Consider the following 19,427-nt stretch of genomic DNA (forward strand, 5'->3'; position numbering starts at 1 on the left):
TATATATATATATATATATATATATATATATATATTTTCCATAATCATAACTAAAATCACAAATACCAACCATAGCTGAAAGACCTTGAGAAACAATGTAAAATCCACCTCCAAAAATAGCAACAATCAGAGTCGATGTTATTGGATTCTTCATAAACTCAAATATAGGAACCATGATTGTATAAATAACACATCTACTTATACAATCATAACTGATGTTGGTATATCTATTTTACAAGAGTGTGAATCAGTAAAATCTGTAAATCGTGCCAGGAAGATTTTGAACCTGGAACATAATGTAGACACATGGTTTCAAGATTGTATTCATTACTCTTGACTCGCAGGTTTATGCTACATTGGATACATGATCATTAACCATACATGTTCGCGGCTTTTGTGGAGAGATGACACAAGAATATGTCATATTTTCACATCCATCATGGTGAGATGTCCACCACCCTTGATGATGTCTCATGCCTTCGCCATCTTCTGATTAGGGGAATATTAATAAACCATTTCCAAATCGGAAAATTTGAGGCACTTGAACTGATGGTAAACTATTTGGGAGATGACCCAGATAAGACCCAATAGGAGCTTGATGCCACGAGAGGCGTTTATGCTCGATTTTCATACCTAACTAACATGTACAAATCCAACATAGTTGCAGCAGTGGAGGCTGAAGGTGATGAAGAGTTGGTTTTGTTCAACAGACAGTGTGCATGAGGTTATACTTGGTTGACAGTAAAATATTTGTGGATAAAAGTGCAACCTACGTCGATTTAGTTTATGTGACATACTTCACCAATTTAGAGCGGATCCACAAGTATAACTGGGAGGTCGCGTGTTGGTTAATTTGTACTTCACACTAGGTGAAGCTTGTCTTTGAAAGGAAAAACATATGTTTAGAAGTTGTACATTACTTACGATAATTTATTTGCAACCTTTAATTTTACTAATATTTTCATAACGACAGTGTTACACTTGTTACTAATATTTTATTCGAACCATTTTTCAGGCGTGAATCATCTTTCACTTTCCTCACATATCCGACTGCCAACCTGTCATGGACTACAATGAAGATTGGGCACATGTTTGCTTATTTGTCCCGTACAGGGGAATCAAGAGATAGAGCTGTACATGGTGTTTATTGACCGCATTATAGTAGATGACATATGTTTTTGCTCGTACAATACCACCTTCAGACGCGTCCCTTGAATGACATAGCCTTCTACTCTAAATGGTTGACTTATGGATCGCACTTGATGTATCCACATCTGTCTGAGCGGGTCATGCTCAATTCAGGTATCTTCATATGGTTCCAAGATATCCTTCAAAATCTGCTCCTCCGACAGTCTGCGGCAAAGATTTTAATATCATACTCAATGGTTTTTATAGTCATCTAGTACTATAATAGGCACACAGTGTGCCAACGGATGAACCATTCGCTTATGAATAGGGTTACCTCCAATGTTTTTAACGATTATCATATGCTTACCTAACATCAGATTCCGCAAGAGCACCACCTAGACCTACTCACCAGGAGATATTGGAAGATAAGTGTGCTAGGGATGACCACACAGTGAACATGTTGTCGATCTATCAACGTATTGCGTAGATTGCAAGAGATACCTTTGACATATGAGACATTGTGGAAGGCAAGTCCTGGTATGGCCGCCTTACAAGCCATCTTACTCGAGGTACATAATGCCTTGGGGTACAAACGACAATAGAGGAGAAGCAGGGGGTTATAAATACTCTGTAGTTTATTTTTACTTGTATTTTGATAATAGTTGTATCGTGGTAACATTTGAATTATGTCTGGTGGTAACATTTGGATTTATTTTATTTGAATTTATATCAAACATCCTTAAATTGCATTAGTAGAATTAACATGGCATTAATATATCCTTAGTATAATCATCATTAGTGTAATCATCATTGGATAAAAAAATATTAATTTAAGACACTTGTTGCCAAGGAAAAACACTTTCAAATGCTTTCATGGGTTTTTCTGAAGATGCATTTACATAATTACCCCTAAAAATTTATGGAGATGCATCTCCAATACATATTTTTGAGAAATTTGGGATGGTTGATTCACTTGTGGAGCGTTGTTTGTTCACCCTCACCTAATAGGATGGATAATGGATAAAGTAATATTCATGGAAAGAGATAACACCATACACGTTTACATTTAAAGGATTTATTTTGTCACCCCCATAATTTGATCTAGCAACCCCATAAGTTTTCTTAATACTAATATTATCCTTGACAAAGTTTTAGTTAAAAAGTGCACACAAAAAATTCGGTAGAACAAATGAAATTTCCTGGAAAAATAAAAAAATTCGGTAAGCAATTTTATCGATTTTTAGAAGAAAAAAATGAATTTAACATTCCGATTTTTTGATAAATTTGATATCTTTAGTAATTTTTTGAATTTTTTAAAAACTCGATAGTTCATATTCGATAAGCAAAACAAATTTATTTGAAAAATCCAATATGTTTTCTAGTTTTTCGACATATTTGCAAAAATCGATAAAAAATCTTTTTTTTTTAGAAAATTATAATTTTATACCGCATATTTGAAAAATCTAGCATAAAAAAATATTAGTTTACACCAACTTTTTTTAAAAAATTGATATAAAATCATAGATTTTAAAAAAAATATATGATTTCACACCTTTTTTAAAAAAAACATGAATAAAAAATATGTATTTTACACTTATTTTTTAAAAATCTGATAAAAATTCATAAGCTAATCAAAAAATTTGATAAAAACTCATAGAACCCTATAAAAATCCCGTAAAATTTCAAAAAAATTCTAAAAATTCGATAAACATGAAATTTTTCTTAAAAACATAAAATCTACGGAGGATACTAAAGTAAAAACACAACTTGTGTGGAATACCAAGTCAAATTGCCAAATTGCCAGGATAAATCCTCCTATTTATGAAGTGCAAAATAAACCTTTAATTAAAAACCATGTTTGTAACAACCAAGGGTGTGTTTGTTTGATGGATTAAAATTATAATCCCGGGAATATCATTCCTAGGAATAGTATTGCCAGGAACTTTATTCCCATCAATGTGTTTGGCAAAATCAATAAAGTTCCTAGGAATATTTTTAAGTTTTATTTAATTAAATTTTAAAAATTAAAAAATTAAAAATAAATGTGTTAAAATAACATGAGAGTGGGAAGTTATGGTTGGTTATTTTATATTCCCATGGGAATATAAGATTCCCATCATTTGACATGGGAATAAAAATGGAGAAATTTATGAACAAAACATATTCCTGGGAATAAAAAGTACCCAGGCATAAACTATCAAAACTTGAAACAAACAAGGGAATATATGAATTCCAATGTCATATTCCCGGGAATAATATTTGTATCCACGAAACAAACGCCCCCCAAGTATACCTTTAAACCAATGCAACCATATCACAACATAATTGATAGCAGAAAGCAGATAATCAAAATCAGCTTGCAGCATGCAAAATTGTACTACATAATACATACCAAGCCTCCATAAACTTAATTAATAATTGATTTTTCATCTATCTACATATGAATCTATATGTCTAGTTTCCATATTCATAACTAAAATCCGAAATACCAACCATAGCAGAAACAACCTGAGAAACAATGTAAAACCCACCTCCAAAAATAGCCACAATCAGAATCGCAGTTATTGGATTCTTGAGAAGCTCAAATATAGGCACCATGATTGTATAAATAGCACCTGTACTAACAGTTAGTGCATACAATCCATACCTTCTCACGTTGTCCCAAAACTCTTCCACAAGTGGCCCTTCAGGTCCCAAAGCCAGTGCCTTGTGTTCATCCATTCCACTCAGAAGCAACAGAACTCCAACAGAAACAGCTCCCATTATCATAGCCCTTGAATTCCCATTTTCAACAACTTGAAGCTTCATTGGTGCATCTTCCACAACTGGAGTTTGTTTTGTCAGTTTCATTGCACAAGATTTTGAAGGTCTTTGTTTCATGTTTGGTTTGATGAATAATGGATGCTTTTTTGGAGTGAAAAGAGAACAAGAAGGGTTGGAGGAATTTGGAAGATGAAGCTTTAGTTTCAGGCTTAGGTTTTCCATCTTTTTTTTCTCCTCAAATTTTCTAGCTATGATTCACATATGAAGCTAATGTTTTTAAGCCTATTGAACTTGTGTGGATGTAAATGGTGTTTACAACCATTCCTATCTTATCTTCATTTGTTTATATTTTATTTCATTTTATGCCTTATTATCTTATCTTATAGATATCTCCTTCAAATTGTACACTTGTCTCTTATTACATTCTATTTTCTAAGTAACTTCATTTATATATTTTTTGGTAAAATCTATTTATATTTTAAAATTAAAGAAGTTTTTATTCATATAATTATCTCAAATTTCGATTTTAATCCTCCTAAATTTTTCATTAAGTTTTAGTCTTCTAATTTTTTTTTTTGTGATGACCGACTTTTGAACATTAGTGTTAAATGAATTGAACATAAATTAAATTTGTACAATTACATGTAATTATTTTAATGATATGACTTATATTATTTAGTGTTTAATATATATATATTTTATAAATATTTTAGATTCTTCTAAATAAATATAAAGAGTGTGTTCTTGAATGGTTATATTCAGGAGAAAGTGGACGGTGATCAACATCTAGGTTTTATCAATCCGACCTTTCTTGATAATTTCTTAAAACATCAAATGCTTTACATGATCTAAAGTAATCTCCTAGAGCATGATATGACTGTCTAAGTGAGTTTTTGCTTGATAAAACTCTTTTTATCGAGCATGACATTGTAGTTGTTCAAATTAATGTGGATGATATTATATTCGGTGCTACTAACAATCCTTGTGCAAGAAATTTTCTAATATGTGCTATAATTGCATGATTAGACCACAAATGTGATATAATTGCAATCAAATCAATCACATGAAAGGAGATTGTCTGATGTTAAAGTTTAAGTGGGCTTCAAACTCGAGATCTTATAGAATAGAAAAGGTATACACCTTGGGAGCCAAGAAGTCTAAGGGGAACAAGAACCTTATTGTCGGTATGTATCACATCTATATGGAATCACTTTTGTATTATTTAACCGTGGGGAATCACACTCCTTTATTTCCATAAAATATGTGGTAAAACTCAATTTAGAGGTAATTGCATTACCTTCCCAAATGGTAATCACTATGAAATTAAATAGTAGTGTAGACAATTGGGTATGCAAGGACTTTCCCATTACCTTTAAGGATTAAAAATTTCTGATTGACTTGATATATCTTCCATTTAAGAAGATAAATGTAGTATTAGGAATGGAATGGCTCTTTGCCAATAAGGTATACATCAATTGCAAAGAGAAGACAATATTCACACCCCAAGATACCATATCACATCGTGAAGTAATCTCTACACTCTTAGAAAATACGGTTTAGATGATTCATTGCATCTTTGACACAAAAAATTCTCTCATTTTTATGCTTATTGAGGAGATTGATCCTGGAGATAAAGTTTCCTTTATCCTATTGTTAAAGGAATTTCCATATGTATTTATAGAGTATGCCACTTCTTTACTCCTAGAGAAAAAAATGAATTTTACGATAGACCTAGTCCCATAGTGGAACCATTTTATATTTCCACATACAAAATGCCCCAGATAAAACTGAAGGAACTGTAGACTTAGTTTGAAAAGTTGTTGGAAAAGAATTTCATCTAACAAAGTGTATCTCCTTGAGGTTCTATAATGTTTTTAGTGAATAAGAAAGATAGTGGAATAATATTGTGCATTAGCTATCATCATCTTAATAAGGTCACTATTAAGAATAATCATATGTTACCTCGGGCCAATGACTTACTCGAAAAACTGAAGGCAGTCAAGACGTTCTCTAACATACGCTCAAAATATCACCAAAATCGAGTAAAGAATTTTGATTCACCAAAGGATTCCTTCAGGACCTGATACAAACATTACGAGTTTTTAGTAATGTCGCTCGGTGGGACAAATGCCCTAACCATTTTCATGGACTACATGAATCGTGTATTTAAACTTTATCTTGATATACTCATGGTGATTTTCATTGATGAAATCCTTATTTGGTCTCGAACTCCATAATAGCAATGAGGAGCATCTTAGAATTGTATTATCAACCCCTCTAAAAGGAGAAACATTTTGAAAAGTTAAGTAAGTTAGAGTTTTAGATGTCTGAAGTAAAGTTTCTCGGGCATGTAATTTCGCAAGGAGGAGTAGTTGTAACAATTCGAAGGTGGAAAGAGTGTTGAATTGGGAGATACCTAAGAGTTCCTCAGAGGTTAGAAGCTTTTTGGACTCGTTGGGTATTACAGGAGATTTATTATGGGATTTTCTTAGTTAACACTGTTGTTGATTCGTTTGACACACAATGACATTCAATTTAAGTTGGACCCAGAATGTGAGCATAGTTTCTAGAAGCTGAATAATAAGTTAACTATTTCTCTTGTATTGGTCTATTTAAATATGCTCCGAGTATGCATCTTGGAGGATGGAGAAAATTGGAACCTACACTTAGAGATGTGTCGTCATTGGAGGAATCGACGACAACACATCTTAAACGAACCAGTCATACATGGTGCTAGGCCAACTCAATAATATATGGCATGGTTTAGGTCGGTTACAATGCAACAATTTGTGTCTGAGCAAGGTATTTGATTGATCCACGCCAACTAGCTTCATCATCATACGCCCAACAACAAGTCCCCGTCCAACACCAATGTCAAACCACCCAAACCCAACAACCAACCTCACACCATCACCCTACCACATACACCTAACAACCAAACACCCAAACGCCTAACTTCACAACCCATTCATGCCAAACACCCAACCTCGCAATCCATTCATGTCACCCACCCAACCTCAAAACCAAGAATCAAACCCTACCCACCAACAACCACACGCATCCACCACAACAGTCTATAGCCCAGATGATTCATATGATTCACTTCATCGTAGCCCCCCACCAATGACCACCCAAACATTCAATCACCACAACACCCAACCATTGTTGAACTATAGTACACCCCAAGAACCATTGCTTCGTTTCCAAAATGATTAAATGTCCCAATTCGGGCAACTATACTGTCCACAATTCATCCAACCACATCGATCCAACTACGACAACATGGGCACCGAACTACATTACGGAAGCGCCGTTGACCAGAGCCCCCTGACTATTGGGAACAAATGATGACACGTCTATCAAATATCGCTGGAACTTTCACCGGACCTTCACACCAGCCATAATTGGATCAGGTCAGCACACAAAGACCCCAAACACCTCAGAAAAATCGTGGGAGGCCTCGAAGACAGATTAACGCACCTGGATGTGGAATAGGGAGACGTTTCGATCGGGCTGGTCATTGAATTTTTGTCAATCCCATGTAACTTTTATTACACCATGACTAATTTTTTTTATAATATTTTATTTAATTATTTATTAAATAAACCAATAAAAAAAATTTAAAAAAATAATCTTAAGGTGTATGCGCCAGATGAATTGGCGCATACACCAAGGCACATGCATAGACGCCATGGTTTGCTCACGCCTCCATGCAATGCTTTGAAAGCATGCGCCAACACCAGTGACGCCTCCTCTTTCTTTTAAATGGATGCGGCAGTTGATCTGACTCGTCTGTTTGAAAATATGGTTATTCCGATAATTTTTTTTAAAATATTGATTATTTTAGAAATTAATTTAAAAAATATAATTATTTTTAAAAAATATAATTAAATAATTAAAATAGTTAAATAATAATGTAGACGAAGAAAATATATTCTTTTTTTTTGTAAAAGATACAAAACAAGAAAATAAATTAATCTCCTAAGTGTGTAGTATTTCAGACAGTATTTAAAAAACATAAATTCAGAATTCTAATTCAATCCATAAGTGCACAGAATGTTAAATAGTTGAGAAAATTTTACCATCCATTCTAGTTTTATGGTAAGTAACAAGATAAGGCTAAGGAAGGTGGCCACAGAGCAGAGAGGTTAAGAAAATGGCGTACCGTCTTTGCTCCTCTTCTCCTTCCTCTCTCTTCCACGACCCACCCTCCTCCTTCTCTTCCTCTTCCCGAAAACCCAAACTTCGAAACTTTCCTTCTTCTCTCACTCCTTTATCCAAAACCATTCTCCAATCCAACCATGTCTCACTACAAGAACCCATTCCGCAACAACAATCCCAAGATGACCCAGCACTCGGTAACTCTAACAATTGCGTATGGGTCAATCCCAAAAGCGCCAGAGCCAAACAATTCGGGAAGAAATCTTATAATGCAAGGTATAATTCTCTTCTCAAGCTTTCCAAATCTTTGGATTCATGTCATCCCACTCAAGAGGATGTTTCTAGAGTTTTTGAGAGTTCAGGTGATGATATTATAGAACAAGACGCTGTAATTATCATCAATAACATGGAGAATTCTGCTGTTGCACCTTTTGTTCTTCGCTATATTCAGAGCAAGATTAGAGCTAATAGAGAGGCGATTCTTTATAATGTTACACTTAAGGTGTTTAGAAAGTGTAAGGATTTGGATGGTGCAGAGAAGGTGTTTGATGAAATGGTTAAGAGAGGAGTCAAGCCTGGTAATGTTACTTTTTCGACTATAATTAGTTGTGCGAGGTCTTGTTATTTGCCCAATAAGGCCGTGGAGTGGTTTGAAAAGATGCAGTCGTTTGGATGTCTGCCTGATGATGTTACGCTCTCGGTTATGATTGATGCTTATGGAAAATTGGGTGATGTTGCTATGGCGATGAGCTTGTATGATCGTGCGAGAACTGAGAAATGGCGTCTTGATAATGTGACGTTCTCTACGTTGATTAAGATGTATGGGGTGGCGGGAAATTATGATGGATGCTTGAATGTCTATGAAGAAATGAAGGCTCTTGGGGTTAAGCCTAACTTGGTTGTTTATAACACTCTTTTGGATGCCATGGGAAGAGCTAAGAGGCCGTGGCAGGCCAAGGCTATATATAGAGAGTTGATAAAAAATGGACTTTTTCCAAATCGAGCAACCTATGGATCTCTCATACATGCCTATGGTAGAGCACGGTATTGTGATGATGCTCTCATTGTGTATAAGGAAATGAAGGAAAAGGGAATGGATTTGAATACGCAGCTTTATAATACCCTTTTAGCTATGTGCGCTGATATTGGTTTCACTGACCAAGCGTTTGAAATTTTTGAAGACATGAAAAGCTGTGATACTTGCTCTCCGGACAGTTGGACATTCTCGTCCTTGATTACCATATATTCCTGCATTGGGGAAGTTGCAGAGGCTGAAAGAATGATGACTGAAATGATTGAATCTGGATTTGAGCCTACTATTTATGTTCTGACTTCGCTCGTCCAATGCTACGGAAAAGCCAAGCGTAACGATGACGTTGTGAAGACATTTAATCAGCTATTGGATATGGGCATTGAACCGGACGATCAATTCTGCGTTTGTCTTCTGAATGTTATGACCCAAACACCAAAAGAAGAACTTGGTAAGCTAATAGATTGTGTGGAGAAGGCTAACCCAAAACTTGGGTCTGTGGTGAGATATTTGGTGGACGGGCCGGAGGGTGATGGAGAGTTCAGAATAGATGCGTCAGAAATCTTCGGTTCAGTTACCGATGGAGTAAGGAGGGCATTTTGCAATTCTCTGATTGATCTTTGTGTTAACTTGGATTTGCTGGACAAAGCATGTGTGCTTCTTGACCTTGGGTTGACACTCGAGATATATACAGATATACAATCCAAATCTCAAACTCAGTGGTCTTTGCACTTAAGGGGTCTCTCAGTTGGAGCTGCGCTGACAGCATTTCATGTTTGGATAAATGACTTGTCTAAGTCTTTTGAATCAGGAGAGGACCTTCCACCACTGCTCGGGATCAATACTGGACATGGGAAACACAGGTATTCTGAGAAAGGTTTGGCAGGTGTTATTGAGTCGCATATGAATGAACTCAACGCTCCGTTTCGGGAGTCTCCTGATAAGGCTGGCTGGTTTTTGACTACACAGGTAGCAGTCAGTTCATGGATAAAGTCCAGGGATTCGTCTAAACTAGTTTCTGCTTAATTTCTGAACTACGCAGTTATCAGATGCTCTAGCAATGACTTTTTTATATTCATAATGTAGTTTTAATGCATTTTCCTCATCTTAAGAGGAAGTTTTTTGTATTAGCTACATAAGTAACTCTTGTTTTAGTAATCTAGAACAATTATACATTCTGTTAATTATTTAAAGAGGTTAAACAAGTGAGAAAACCCGACTGACAAACGGCATTGCTGAATATTATGTCTCAACCGTTTAAATTGCAGAAAAATAAGAATTCAATGTCATTTTGACATGAAAAGCTTTCATGTCAAGATATGATACAACAGCAATTTATGAGACACAGGCAGAACATTTTTTCACTGACTTCATTACTGTCTTCACTTTAGGAAAATAATTTACTCCAAACTCCATTCAAGGGATAAACTCAAACTTGCAAGAGCCATGGCCTGCCATTAAACAAAGAGAAAATATATCATTTGCAATGATAATGTTTCAAAACCATATAAACAGAAAGAGTTAACAATAAAGAGATAGTATTATTTACTTGGATCAAGAGCATTGATTAATGCAGCAGAGTTGAAATAGCAAGATCCTCCTTTGTTCTTAAACTTCTGATAGTAATTGTTGAAGACATAAGAAGCATGATCCTTGATTGTATTTGGAAGATAACATGGTTGGTTCACTTTTATCTTGCTGCAATCTGCTCCACCAACATTACAAGCCCAATCCATGGCCCTTTGCAACTCATCATCTGGTGTCTGCTCATCAGCTATGCACCATTCCATGAATTGTCCTGAAATTTCACAATAACTCATCATGATCAAATAAGATATTGTACGATGAAACATATACTTTTAATACAACTTAGCAGAACACGATTTCGAGCAATGCTAAATTTACCTGATGCTTGAAATGATAGCGTTGCAAGAAGCATAGTTATAAAAAAATTGAGCATTGGAGAAGTCATTTTTCTTCGGGAGTTTCTAATATCTAACCTTGAACTATATTCCCTATAGTGACATAATATATATATATTTTCCATAAAAAAGTTTCTAATATTTATATTTTTTCCAGAATCTGAGACACCAAGTTTTGGCCCTACATCAGTTTCTTCTCTGTCACGGTAACTTATTTGAAGCTTTTTTGGTTTCTAGAATGTCCCAATCACATGATTTTGTTATACTAAACTTTTTTGCTTTTCTTATATTCAGATCTTAGATGTGGAAATTCAAATAAATAATCCAGGAGGTCTGATCTAAGCATACTTTCTTTTGCATTGAGGAATATAGATGACTGTTTTTCCAAGCAAGGTATAAGGGTCTATGTATGAAGCATAAATTAGGGTCCCAATTGCAAATAAATAAATCATAAATATTCATACTATTTGTTTATACTATACTTTCTTCATTTAAATTTCATGGCTTGTTTTTTCAAAAAGAGTTTGATAGTCTCATCCGTGAAAAACAAGCAAAGAGTGACACTTAGAAAAACAGCTCTAGCAATCATTATTTAGTGAAAGAAGTTTTGTTTTCATATTAGATTTTTGTGAGAGATGCCAAATAAAATAACAAGGTGGGTGATGTAGCTCAACATGTAAGTGATAAGGTAAGTGATAGTTAAGTTAAATTGTTCTTCCAATGTTGGATCCTTGAACCAAGATTTGTTTATATTTATACATTCTTGAAAATAAGTTGTTGATATTTATAAATCAACTGTGAGTGCAATATCCTTTTAAGAACTATTTTGAATGATATTAAAATTAGGACACTTAATATTTGTGGATATTGGATCTTATTATATATGTCTATATGTGTCGATACATCATATCTATGGGTTGATACATCATATCTATGGGTCGATACATATTGAAGAATTTTTAAAATAAAAATTATGTCTTCAATGTATCGATATATATGAGTGTGTGGGTCGACACATAATGTGTATGAGTCAACTCATTCGTGATTGGAGTCGACTCCAGCTGAAGGTTTTGGCAAGCCAATGACTTTGCCTTAATTGTATCGACTCCTAGAGTCTACGTATCGACTCGTAGGCTTATGTATTGACTCATACTTGTTTGGAGTCAATACATTCTGTTCTATTTTACAAAATTTGTAATTTTTTTTGATAAAAATCTGTTTTGTTATTTTTCTTTCTTTCTCTCTCTCTCCCTCACACACACACATGCGCGCGCACACACACACACACACATAAATATGCATTCATGCATCATTTCTCAACATTGAATCCAAGAACATACAAGTACTTTTTCTCTTCATCTTCAATCTTCTTCTATGCATACACACAACAATTACACATAATCATTCTTGTTGGGTGCCATATATATTAGATTGATAAGGTCCAATTTAGGATTTGTAATCAAATCGAGTTGAGTATTCTTTGGGGGTTTCACTAATAAAACCAGTTAGAGTTTTTTCACTAAAATCAAGGTTGATTTAGGGGTTTTTGTACAAGATTTTGCAACTAGGATTCGACCGAGTGAAAGCTTTGAAGAACGAGGTTCTGTCAAAGGAGTAGCGGTAACTGGAGGATTGACTTGGAAGTCTTGGGTCACTTGATCTTGCTTAAGATCAAGGGGAGAGAAGAAGTTATGATCAACATCAAACATAGAGTTTAAGGGTTTGGATTACTATTTTTTCTCTTATATACAACTCTTGCAAAGGTTAATTACATATCTCAATTCTATTTAGAATTGGGGGAAGACGTACCCATAGTGAGGATAATTAGGGAACTGCCTAAACAAATTCTTATGTTCTCTCTCTCTCTCTCTCTCTCTCTCTCTCTCTCTCTCTCTCTCTCTCTCTCTCTCTCTCTCTCTCTCTCTCTCTCTCTCTCTCTCTCTCTCTCTCTCTCTCTCTCTCATTTGATAATACACTTAGTGATCAATTTGATAAACTGAAAATTTTGTTTGTGTTGAAGTAATTCAAACTGTTTTATAAAGATAATTGCAATCTAAACAATTACAATTGGTTTTTCATATCTTAAACACAATGAAAAATCAACTTGGTGTTTATTTCACACCAGGTGTTTGATAAATTGTCTGCGTTGATTTTTGTTTTCTATTTCATTGGAAATTGATTACAAAGTGTAACATTGTTCAAACGATTATTTTGTAAAACATATTGATTTACTTTTTCATCATTATTTTACGTTTTGTTACAGTTTATACACATATCTGATTCTTCCAATAACGGTCTGGGATAGACGAGTGTTGATCCGGAATTGCTTTCGTTTGCCATAGTAAATAATTTTTAAAACATAATTTTAATCTAAGAAAATTTTATTGGCGATCTATTCACCCCCTCTAGATCGTTTCCCTCGTCTAACAAGTGGTATCACGAGCACATGTTTATCTTGTGCTTCAAAATCGCTTATTAGATTATGGCTTTCGATCCTAAATGGGTATATAATAAAGCACCCGTTTTCAATGGCAAAAATTATGGTTATTGGAAGGATTGTATGTGTATCCATATCAACTTTATTGATAGAAATGTAAGAAACGCCATCCAAAATGGTCAATTTGAAATTACTATGACCAATGCGGATGATGTTTTTGTACCTAAATCGGAAGCACAATGGAATGCGGATGATGAGAAAAATGGTCTTGTGATTTGGAAAGCAAGGAATATTCTAATATCCATTTTAGGAGTTGATGAATATTATCGTGTTTCTCATTGCGAAACCGCTAAAGGTATGTGAGACTCATTATTAGTTTCCCATGAGGGCACAATTGAAGTCAAACAAGCTAGAATCAATAATTTGAACCAAGAATTTGAACTCTCTCATATTAAGCATGGTGAAACCATTGCCGATATGAAAAAAGGTTCACTCATCTTATATATGTTTTGAATGAACTTGGTAAGTCGGTTTCTAATGAAATTGCTACTAACAAAATTTTGAGATGTCTTAATAGGGAATGACAACCTAAGGTAACCGCCATCAAGGTAGCTAACAACCTATTAACATTAGACACTACTACTTTTTTGGTAAGCTTGAAGAACATGAGCAAGAGCTCATTTGCTTGGAGAAGCATGAGAAGAAGGTTAATAAAGAAAAGAACAAGGAAAAGGAGGTGGACAAGAAGTCAATTGTTATAATGGATTATAGTTTTAAGTCCTCTACAAAAGAGCAGTATGATAGTGGAACTAGTGATAATGAATGTTCAGATGATGAAGAAATGAGGATGTTTGTTAAACGATACCATAAGTTCATTAATAGAAATGGATTGAAGCACTCCGACAAGAATCTCATCAACTATAGAAGACAAGCAGATTCCTTAAAGCAAGATAAGAATAAGAAAGAAAAATTCAAAGGTTCATGTTTTAATTGTGGAAAAGTCGGTCATTATAAGTCGGATTGTCCATTACTTAAAAAGGATAGGAAAGCATCAATACAAGAAGTCTAGCAAGTCTAGAAGAGCATATATAGCTTGTGAAAGTGATAGTGAATCCTCAAGTGAAGGTAACTCAAGTGAAAGTAATGAAGCGAAAAACTCTTGCCTCATGGCCCATCATCATAAGAAGGAAAATGTAAGTCATTCTAAATATGAAACTATTGATGAAATGTCATATTCTGAATTACGAATTGCTTTTGGAAATCTATATGGTGAAGTTGTAGATGCTTTTAAAAGTTTGGCTTCAAATAAAAGAATATTTTCATACTTAGAAACCAAAGTTTTAGAAACTAAAAAACAAATGGAAGCTCTTAAGAAAACCATGTTAGATGCTTCAAAAGTTGATGTTAAGGATGAAAATCTTCTTGGTTTGGTTGTGAAACTTGTCACATTTGGCAAAAATAGGTTATTACTCTAAAAGTCAGACTGAACAAGGCTTTAGAACCAAAAGTTACATTCGCTATTAATCCAAAAAATATTAAAAGATCTTTAAATGTACCATACAAGAAGTACAATTTTGTTGTAAGGGAATCTAATATCGAAAGTCACTCTCATATCACTTGGCTTATCACTATTGTTACAAGAAATGACATACCATTTCTAAATGCAAATTTAGGAGATACTTGGTTCCTAAAGGTGTATTTCAATGGTTGCCTGATAATACTGAAATTTACCGTATTTTCGACTCCGATTTCACATGCATTCCAGTTGTTTTATTGTTATTTTGTTGTGTTATTACTATGTTTTTCTTTGTTTTCAGGTTTTTACTTTAATCGGAGCCCCGATCGAGAAAAGGAGCGAAAAAGAGCTAAAAATCCTAAAATTCAGCATTTTGTACTTATGGCTTCCCCCATGGCTGGCGCCATAGACCCTGCCATGACGTGTCCTAGCTCAACTTCCCTCAACTGCCACGTTCCCCACTACTTCCACTAAGGCGCCTCAGATTGGCCTTGTGGCGGGCGCCATGGCCTTGTGGCGGGCGCCACAAGAGGAAAAGTTTTCCCTCCCATTTTCAAGTTGAAGGGCATCCTTGTCATTTCCATCTTTTTTTCTTGCTTATAAATAGAAACTCGAAATCACTTTTTCAATCATCCAAACTTAGAGCAGAGGCAAACTCAGAGCAACTTTGTTTCACTTAGGCATATATTCAGTATTTTAAAGTGGTAATCGCTTCGCATTGGAGTGTTACCACAATTGTGTAATCAAGTCTGTGATCGAGTCTGTAATCGAGTTTGGAGCACTTTGGAAGGAAGTTAATCCTGCCGCCATTTTCATTTCCGCTTTGCAATTTATTCAACCCTCCGATTGGAGCAGGTTTTTATTACTTGTCTTTACTTTTATTTATTTCCTCGCACTCGCTTTACTTTTATTTATTTTCCCGCATTCGCTTTAAATTATTTATTTCCTCACACTCGCTTTACTTTTATTTATTTCCTCGCACTCGCTTTACTTTTATTTATTTCCTCGCACTCGCTTTACTTTATTTATTTCCTCGCACTCGCTTTACTTTTATTTATTTCCCGCACTCGCACTACTTTATTTATTTCTCGCACTCGCACTACTTTTATTTACTTTTCGCACTCGCACTACTTTTATTTAAATTAATGCACTTTTACTTTACCATGTCTAACTAAATTTATAAGGTTAGAATGTAAGGATCGTAATTGAACCGATAATCCGTACAATTGTTCGTAGAAGCACTTAAGGGCTATTTTAATTTTCAACTTAAGTTTTCCCGCACTTCAATTCCGTTGGATAAGATCGAAAGCCGTCCAACGTCTATCTAAACTTAATTGTTTTTAACTATTTCAAAAATAGCGAAAGCGCTTTGTTTAGTTCATTAGGAGTTTTTAATTTAAGAAGAAAAGAGATTTTAAAACTATTTTCGGACGCGTTTATAAGTTTAGAGTCTGGTTCATAAGAACCTCTTTTGGTTAAGAAATCCAGGTTATAATACTTTTCAACTTAGTCAAGATACTATATTTCTTAAAAATAGGTTTACTACTCTAACGCAATGCGCGCCTTTTTATAAGTGACAATAAGAGGGTTTGATTAGGGAGTACAACTCGGTTCTGAATACGCGAAAGCGACAGTTCCCGTTAAATTAGTTCTTTTCAGAGTAGGAAACATTGCCCATAAGTAGTTCTATCAGCAAGTACTTGGATTATCAATTGATTATGTGAATTACATTCGACCCTGTCTTTATTAATTAAACTTTATTCAATACTTTACTTTTCATTGCACACTCTAAAAACACCTATTTTGATTGCCTTTGATAAACACCATAACAATAGATAACGATAGATTGACACTTGGTCTCTGTGGATTCGACAATCTTTTATATTACTCTGACGCGTTCGTATACTTGCGAAAAACACGCATCATTGCCCAAGTGCAACAATGTTCCTACTCACTCTCAAGGACCCAATGAAATTTTGGTACCTATCACTCTTGTTTGATCTTATAGGTTAATGTCTTGGCTCCATGGAAAAATGTTGTTTCTTGATAGTGGATGCTCAAGGCATATGAAGGATCGCATTTCCATATTCATTGAATTCACACCAAAGAATAAGGGTTTTGTAACAACAATAAGGGTACAATAATTGGTAAAGGAAGTGTAGGTAATCCCTCTTCTACTACTATCTTTGATGTTATACTTGTTGAAGGTCTTAAATATAATTTGCTTAGGATTAGTCAACTATGCGACAAAGGCTATAAAATAACTTTTACAAATAGTTGTTGCATAATTCAACGTAATGAAAAGAAAGATTACTCGTTTACAAACTTGAGGGTTAACAATATCTATATGCTTAACTTGAATGATGTATCATTAACAAATACTAATTGTTTAGTAAGCATGAGAGAAGATGCTTAGAACATGTTAACTTTGATTTGCTAAACAAAGTGGTTTCAAAGGATTTAGTTATCGATCTACCAAAAATTAAAATTTTAAAAGACCACCTATGCGAAGCATGCCAAATGGGAGAGCAAACAAGGGTCTATTTTAAATCTAAAACAAATAATTAAAATTTGATGAAATCTAAAACAAATCTCTACACATTAAAACACTCAAAACTCAATGTAATGCTAAGTGCATAATTTTTTTGAAATTGAAATGCATGACACAAGGAATGTGCGGAGAAAATCAATGCACGAATGTCAAGATGGATATACACATGGGCGAATCACAAAAAATTTGTAGATAGATATACACATGGGTAAATCCCAAAAAAATTGTAGATAGATATACACATGGGCGAATCACAAAAATTTCGTAGATAGATATACACATGGGCGAATCACAAAAATTTCGTAATTACGAGTAAAAAATCAAAACTTTATTCAATCGGAAGTAGTATCCGAAAAAGGCCATGAACTATCCAAATAATCACCCTAATGACTGTATGATGAGAATGTATGAACTGAATTTATCAAATATCAACTGCTAGAGTCGACTCCAGCTGAAGGTTTTGGCAAGCCAATGACTTTGCCTTTATCGACTCCTAGAGTCTACGTATCGACTTGTAGGCTTATGTATTGACTCATACTTGTTTGGAGTCAATACATTCTGTTCTATTTTACAAAATTTGTAATTTTTTTGATAAAAATTTGTTTTGTTATTTATTTTTCTTTCTCTCTCTCTCTCTCTCACACACACACACATGCGCGCGCGCACACACACACACACACAAACACATAAATATGCATTCATGCATCATTTCTCAACATTGAACCCAAGAACATACAAGTATTTTTTCTCTTCATCTTCAATCTTATTCTATGCATACACACAACAATTACACATAATCATTCTTGTTGGGTGCCATATATATTAGATTGATAAGGTCCAATTTAGGATTTGTAATCAAATCGAGTTGAGTATTCTTTAAGGGTTTCACTAATAAAACCAGTTAGGATTTTTTTACTAAAATCAAGGTTAACTTATGGGTTTTTGTACAAGATTTTGAAATTAGGATTTGACCGAGTGAAAGCTTTGAAGAACGAGGTTCTGTCAAAGGAGTAGCGGTAACCGAAGGATTGACTTGGAAGTCTTGGGTCACTTGATCTTGCTTAAGATCAAGGGGAGAGAAGAAGTTATGATCAACATCAAACATAGGGTTTAGGGGTTTGGATTACTATTTTTTCTCTTATATACAACTCTTGCAAATGTTAATTACATATCTCAATTCTATTTAGAATTGGGGGAAGACGTACCCATAGTGAGGACAATTGGGTAACTGTCTAAACAAATTCGTGTGCACTCTCTCTCTCTCTCTCTCTCTCTCTCTCTCTACAATTTCATAATACACTTAGTGATCAATTTGATAAACTGAAAATTTTGTTTATGTTGAAGTAATTCAAACTGTTTTGTAAAGATAATTACAATCTAAACAATTACAATTGATTTTTCATATCTTCAACACAAAGGAAAATCAACTTTGTGTTTATTTCACACCAAGTGTTTGATAAATTGTCTGTGTTAATTTTTGTTTCCTATTTCATTGGAAATTGATTACAAAGTGGGACATTGTTCAAACGATTATTTTGTAAAATATATTGATTTACTTTCTCATCATTGTTTTACGTTTTGTTACGGTTTATACACATATCTGATTCTTCCAATAACGGTCCAGGATAGACGAGTGTCGATCCGGAATTGCTTTCGCCTTCCATAGTAAATAATTTTTAAAACATAATTTTAATCTAAGAAAATTTTATTGGTGATCTATTTGTAAGAACAAAAATAGTTCTACAATAGATTCCATGATTTTGATGATAACAAAGGATGAAACCAAAAATGGCACCCTAACGAAAAGTTTCTAAGTGTGCAGGGTTCTAAAGAAAGAAGAAATAAATCTGATGATGTCATCAGATGCAAAACAAGATCAGATGCAAAATCTCAAGTATCAGAAGCATCTAAAGAGGAAT

General features: G+C 34.3%; 3 protein-coding genes across 3 annotated transcripts; 1 reads left to right on the plus strand and 2 right to left on the minus strand.

Moving 5' to 3' along the window:
- Positions 1–3,453: 3,453 nt before the first annotated feature.
- LOC127138295 (uncharacterized) lies at positions 3,454–4,231 on the minus strand. Its single transcript, XM_051064711.1, has one exon. It carries the CDS (start codon positions 4,111–4,113, stop codon positions 3,583–3,585), a length of 531 nt encoding a protein of 176 aa, XP_050920668.1. The 5' UTR covers positions 4,114–4,231; the 3' UTR covers positions 3,454–3,582.
- Positions 4,232–7,934: 3,703 nt separating this feature from the next.
- Positions 7,935–10,266, plus strand: LOC127138296 (pentatricopeptide repeat-containing protein At4g16390, chloroplastic). Its single transcript, XM_051064712.1, has one exon. It carries the CDS (start codon positions 8,048–8,050, stop codon positions 10,106–10,108), a length of 2,061 nt encoding a protein of 686 aa, XP_050920669.1. The 5' UTR covers positions 7,935–8,047; the 3' UTR covers positions 10,109–10,266.
- Positions 10,267–10,302: 36 nt separating this feature from the next.
- Positions 10,303–11,154, minus strand: LOC127138297 (PLASMODESMATA CALLOSE-BINDING PROTEIN 5). Its single transcript, XM_051064713.1, has 3 exons — positions 10,988–11,154; positions 10,632–10,880; positions 10,303–10,533 (listed from the first exon to the last, which is right to left on the minus strand). The coding sequence occupies exons 1-3, from the start codon at positions 11,127–11,129 to the stop codon at positions 10,499–10,501; spliced, it is 426 nt and encodes a 141-aa protein (XP_050920670.1). The 5' UTR covers positions 11,130–11,154; the 3' UTR covers positions 10,303–10,498.
- Positions 11,155–19,427: the final 8,273 nt, after the last annotated feature.

Source organism: Lathyrus oleraceus, chromosome 4 (assembly GCF_024323335.1).
Source record: "Lathyrus oleraceus cultivar Zhongwan6 chromosome 4, CAAS_Psat_ZW6_1.0, whole genome shotgun sequence".
NCBI classification, from domain to species: Eukaryota; Viridiplantae; Streptophyta; class Magnoliopsida; order Fabales; family Fabaceae; genus Lathyrus; species Lathyrus oleraceus.

Excerpts from the sequence above, each read along its gene's own strand:
- LOC127138295 (XM_051064711.1), bottom strand. The coding sequence starts at position 4,113 with ATGGAAAACCTAAGCCTGAAACTAAAGCTTCATCTTCCAAATTCCTCC.
- LOC127138296 (XM_051064712.1), top strand. The coding sequence starts at position 8,048 with ATGGCGTACCGTCTTTGCTCCTCTTCTCCTTCCTCTCTCTTCCACGAC.
- LOC127138297 (XM_051064713.1), bottom strand. The coding sequence starts at position 11,129 with ATGGAAAATATATATATATTATGTCACTATAGGGAATATAGTTCAAGG. Across the intron at positions 10,881-10,987 it reads GCTATCATTTCAAGCATCAG|GACAATTCATGGAATGGTGC; the intron begins GTAAATTTAGCA and ends GTGAAATTTCAG. Across the intron at positions 10,534-10,631 it reads AATCAATGCTCTTGATCCAA|GCCATGGCTCTTGCAAGTTT; the intron begins GTAAATAATACT and ends GTTTAATGGCAG.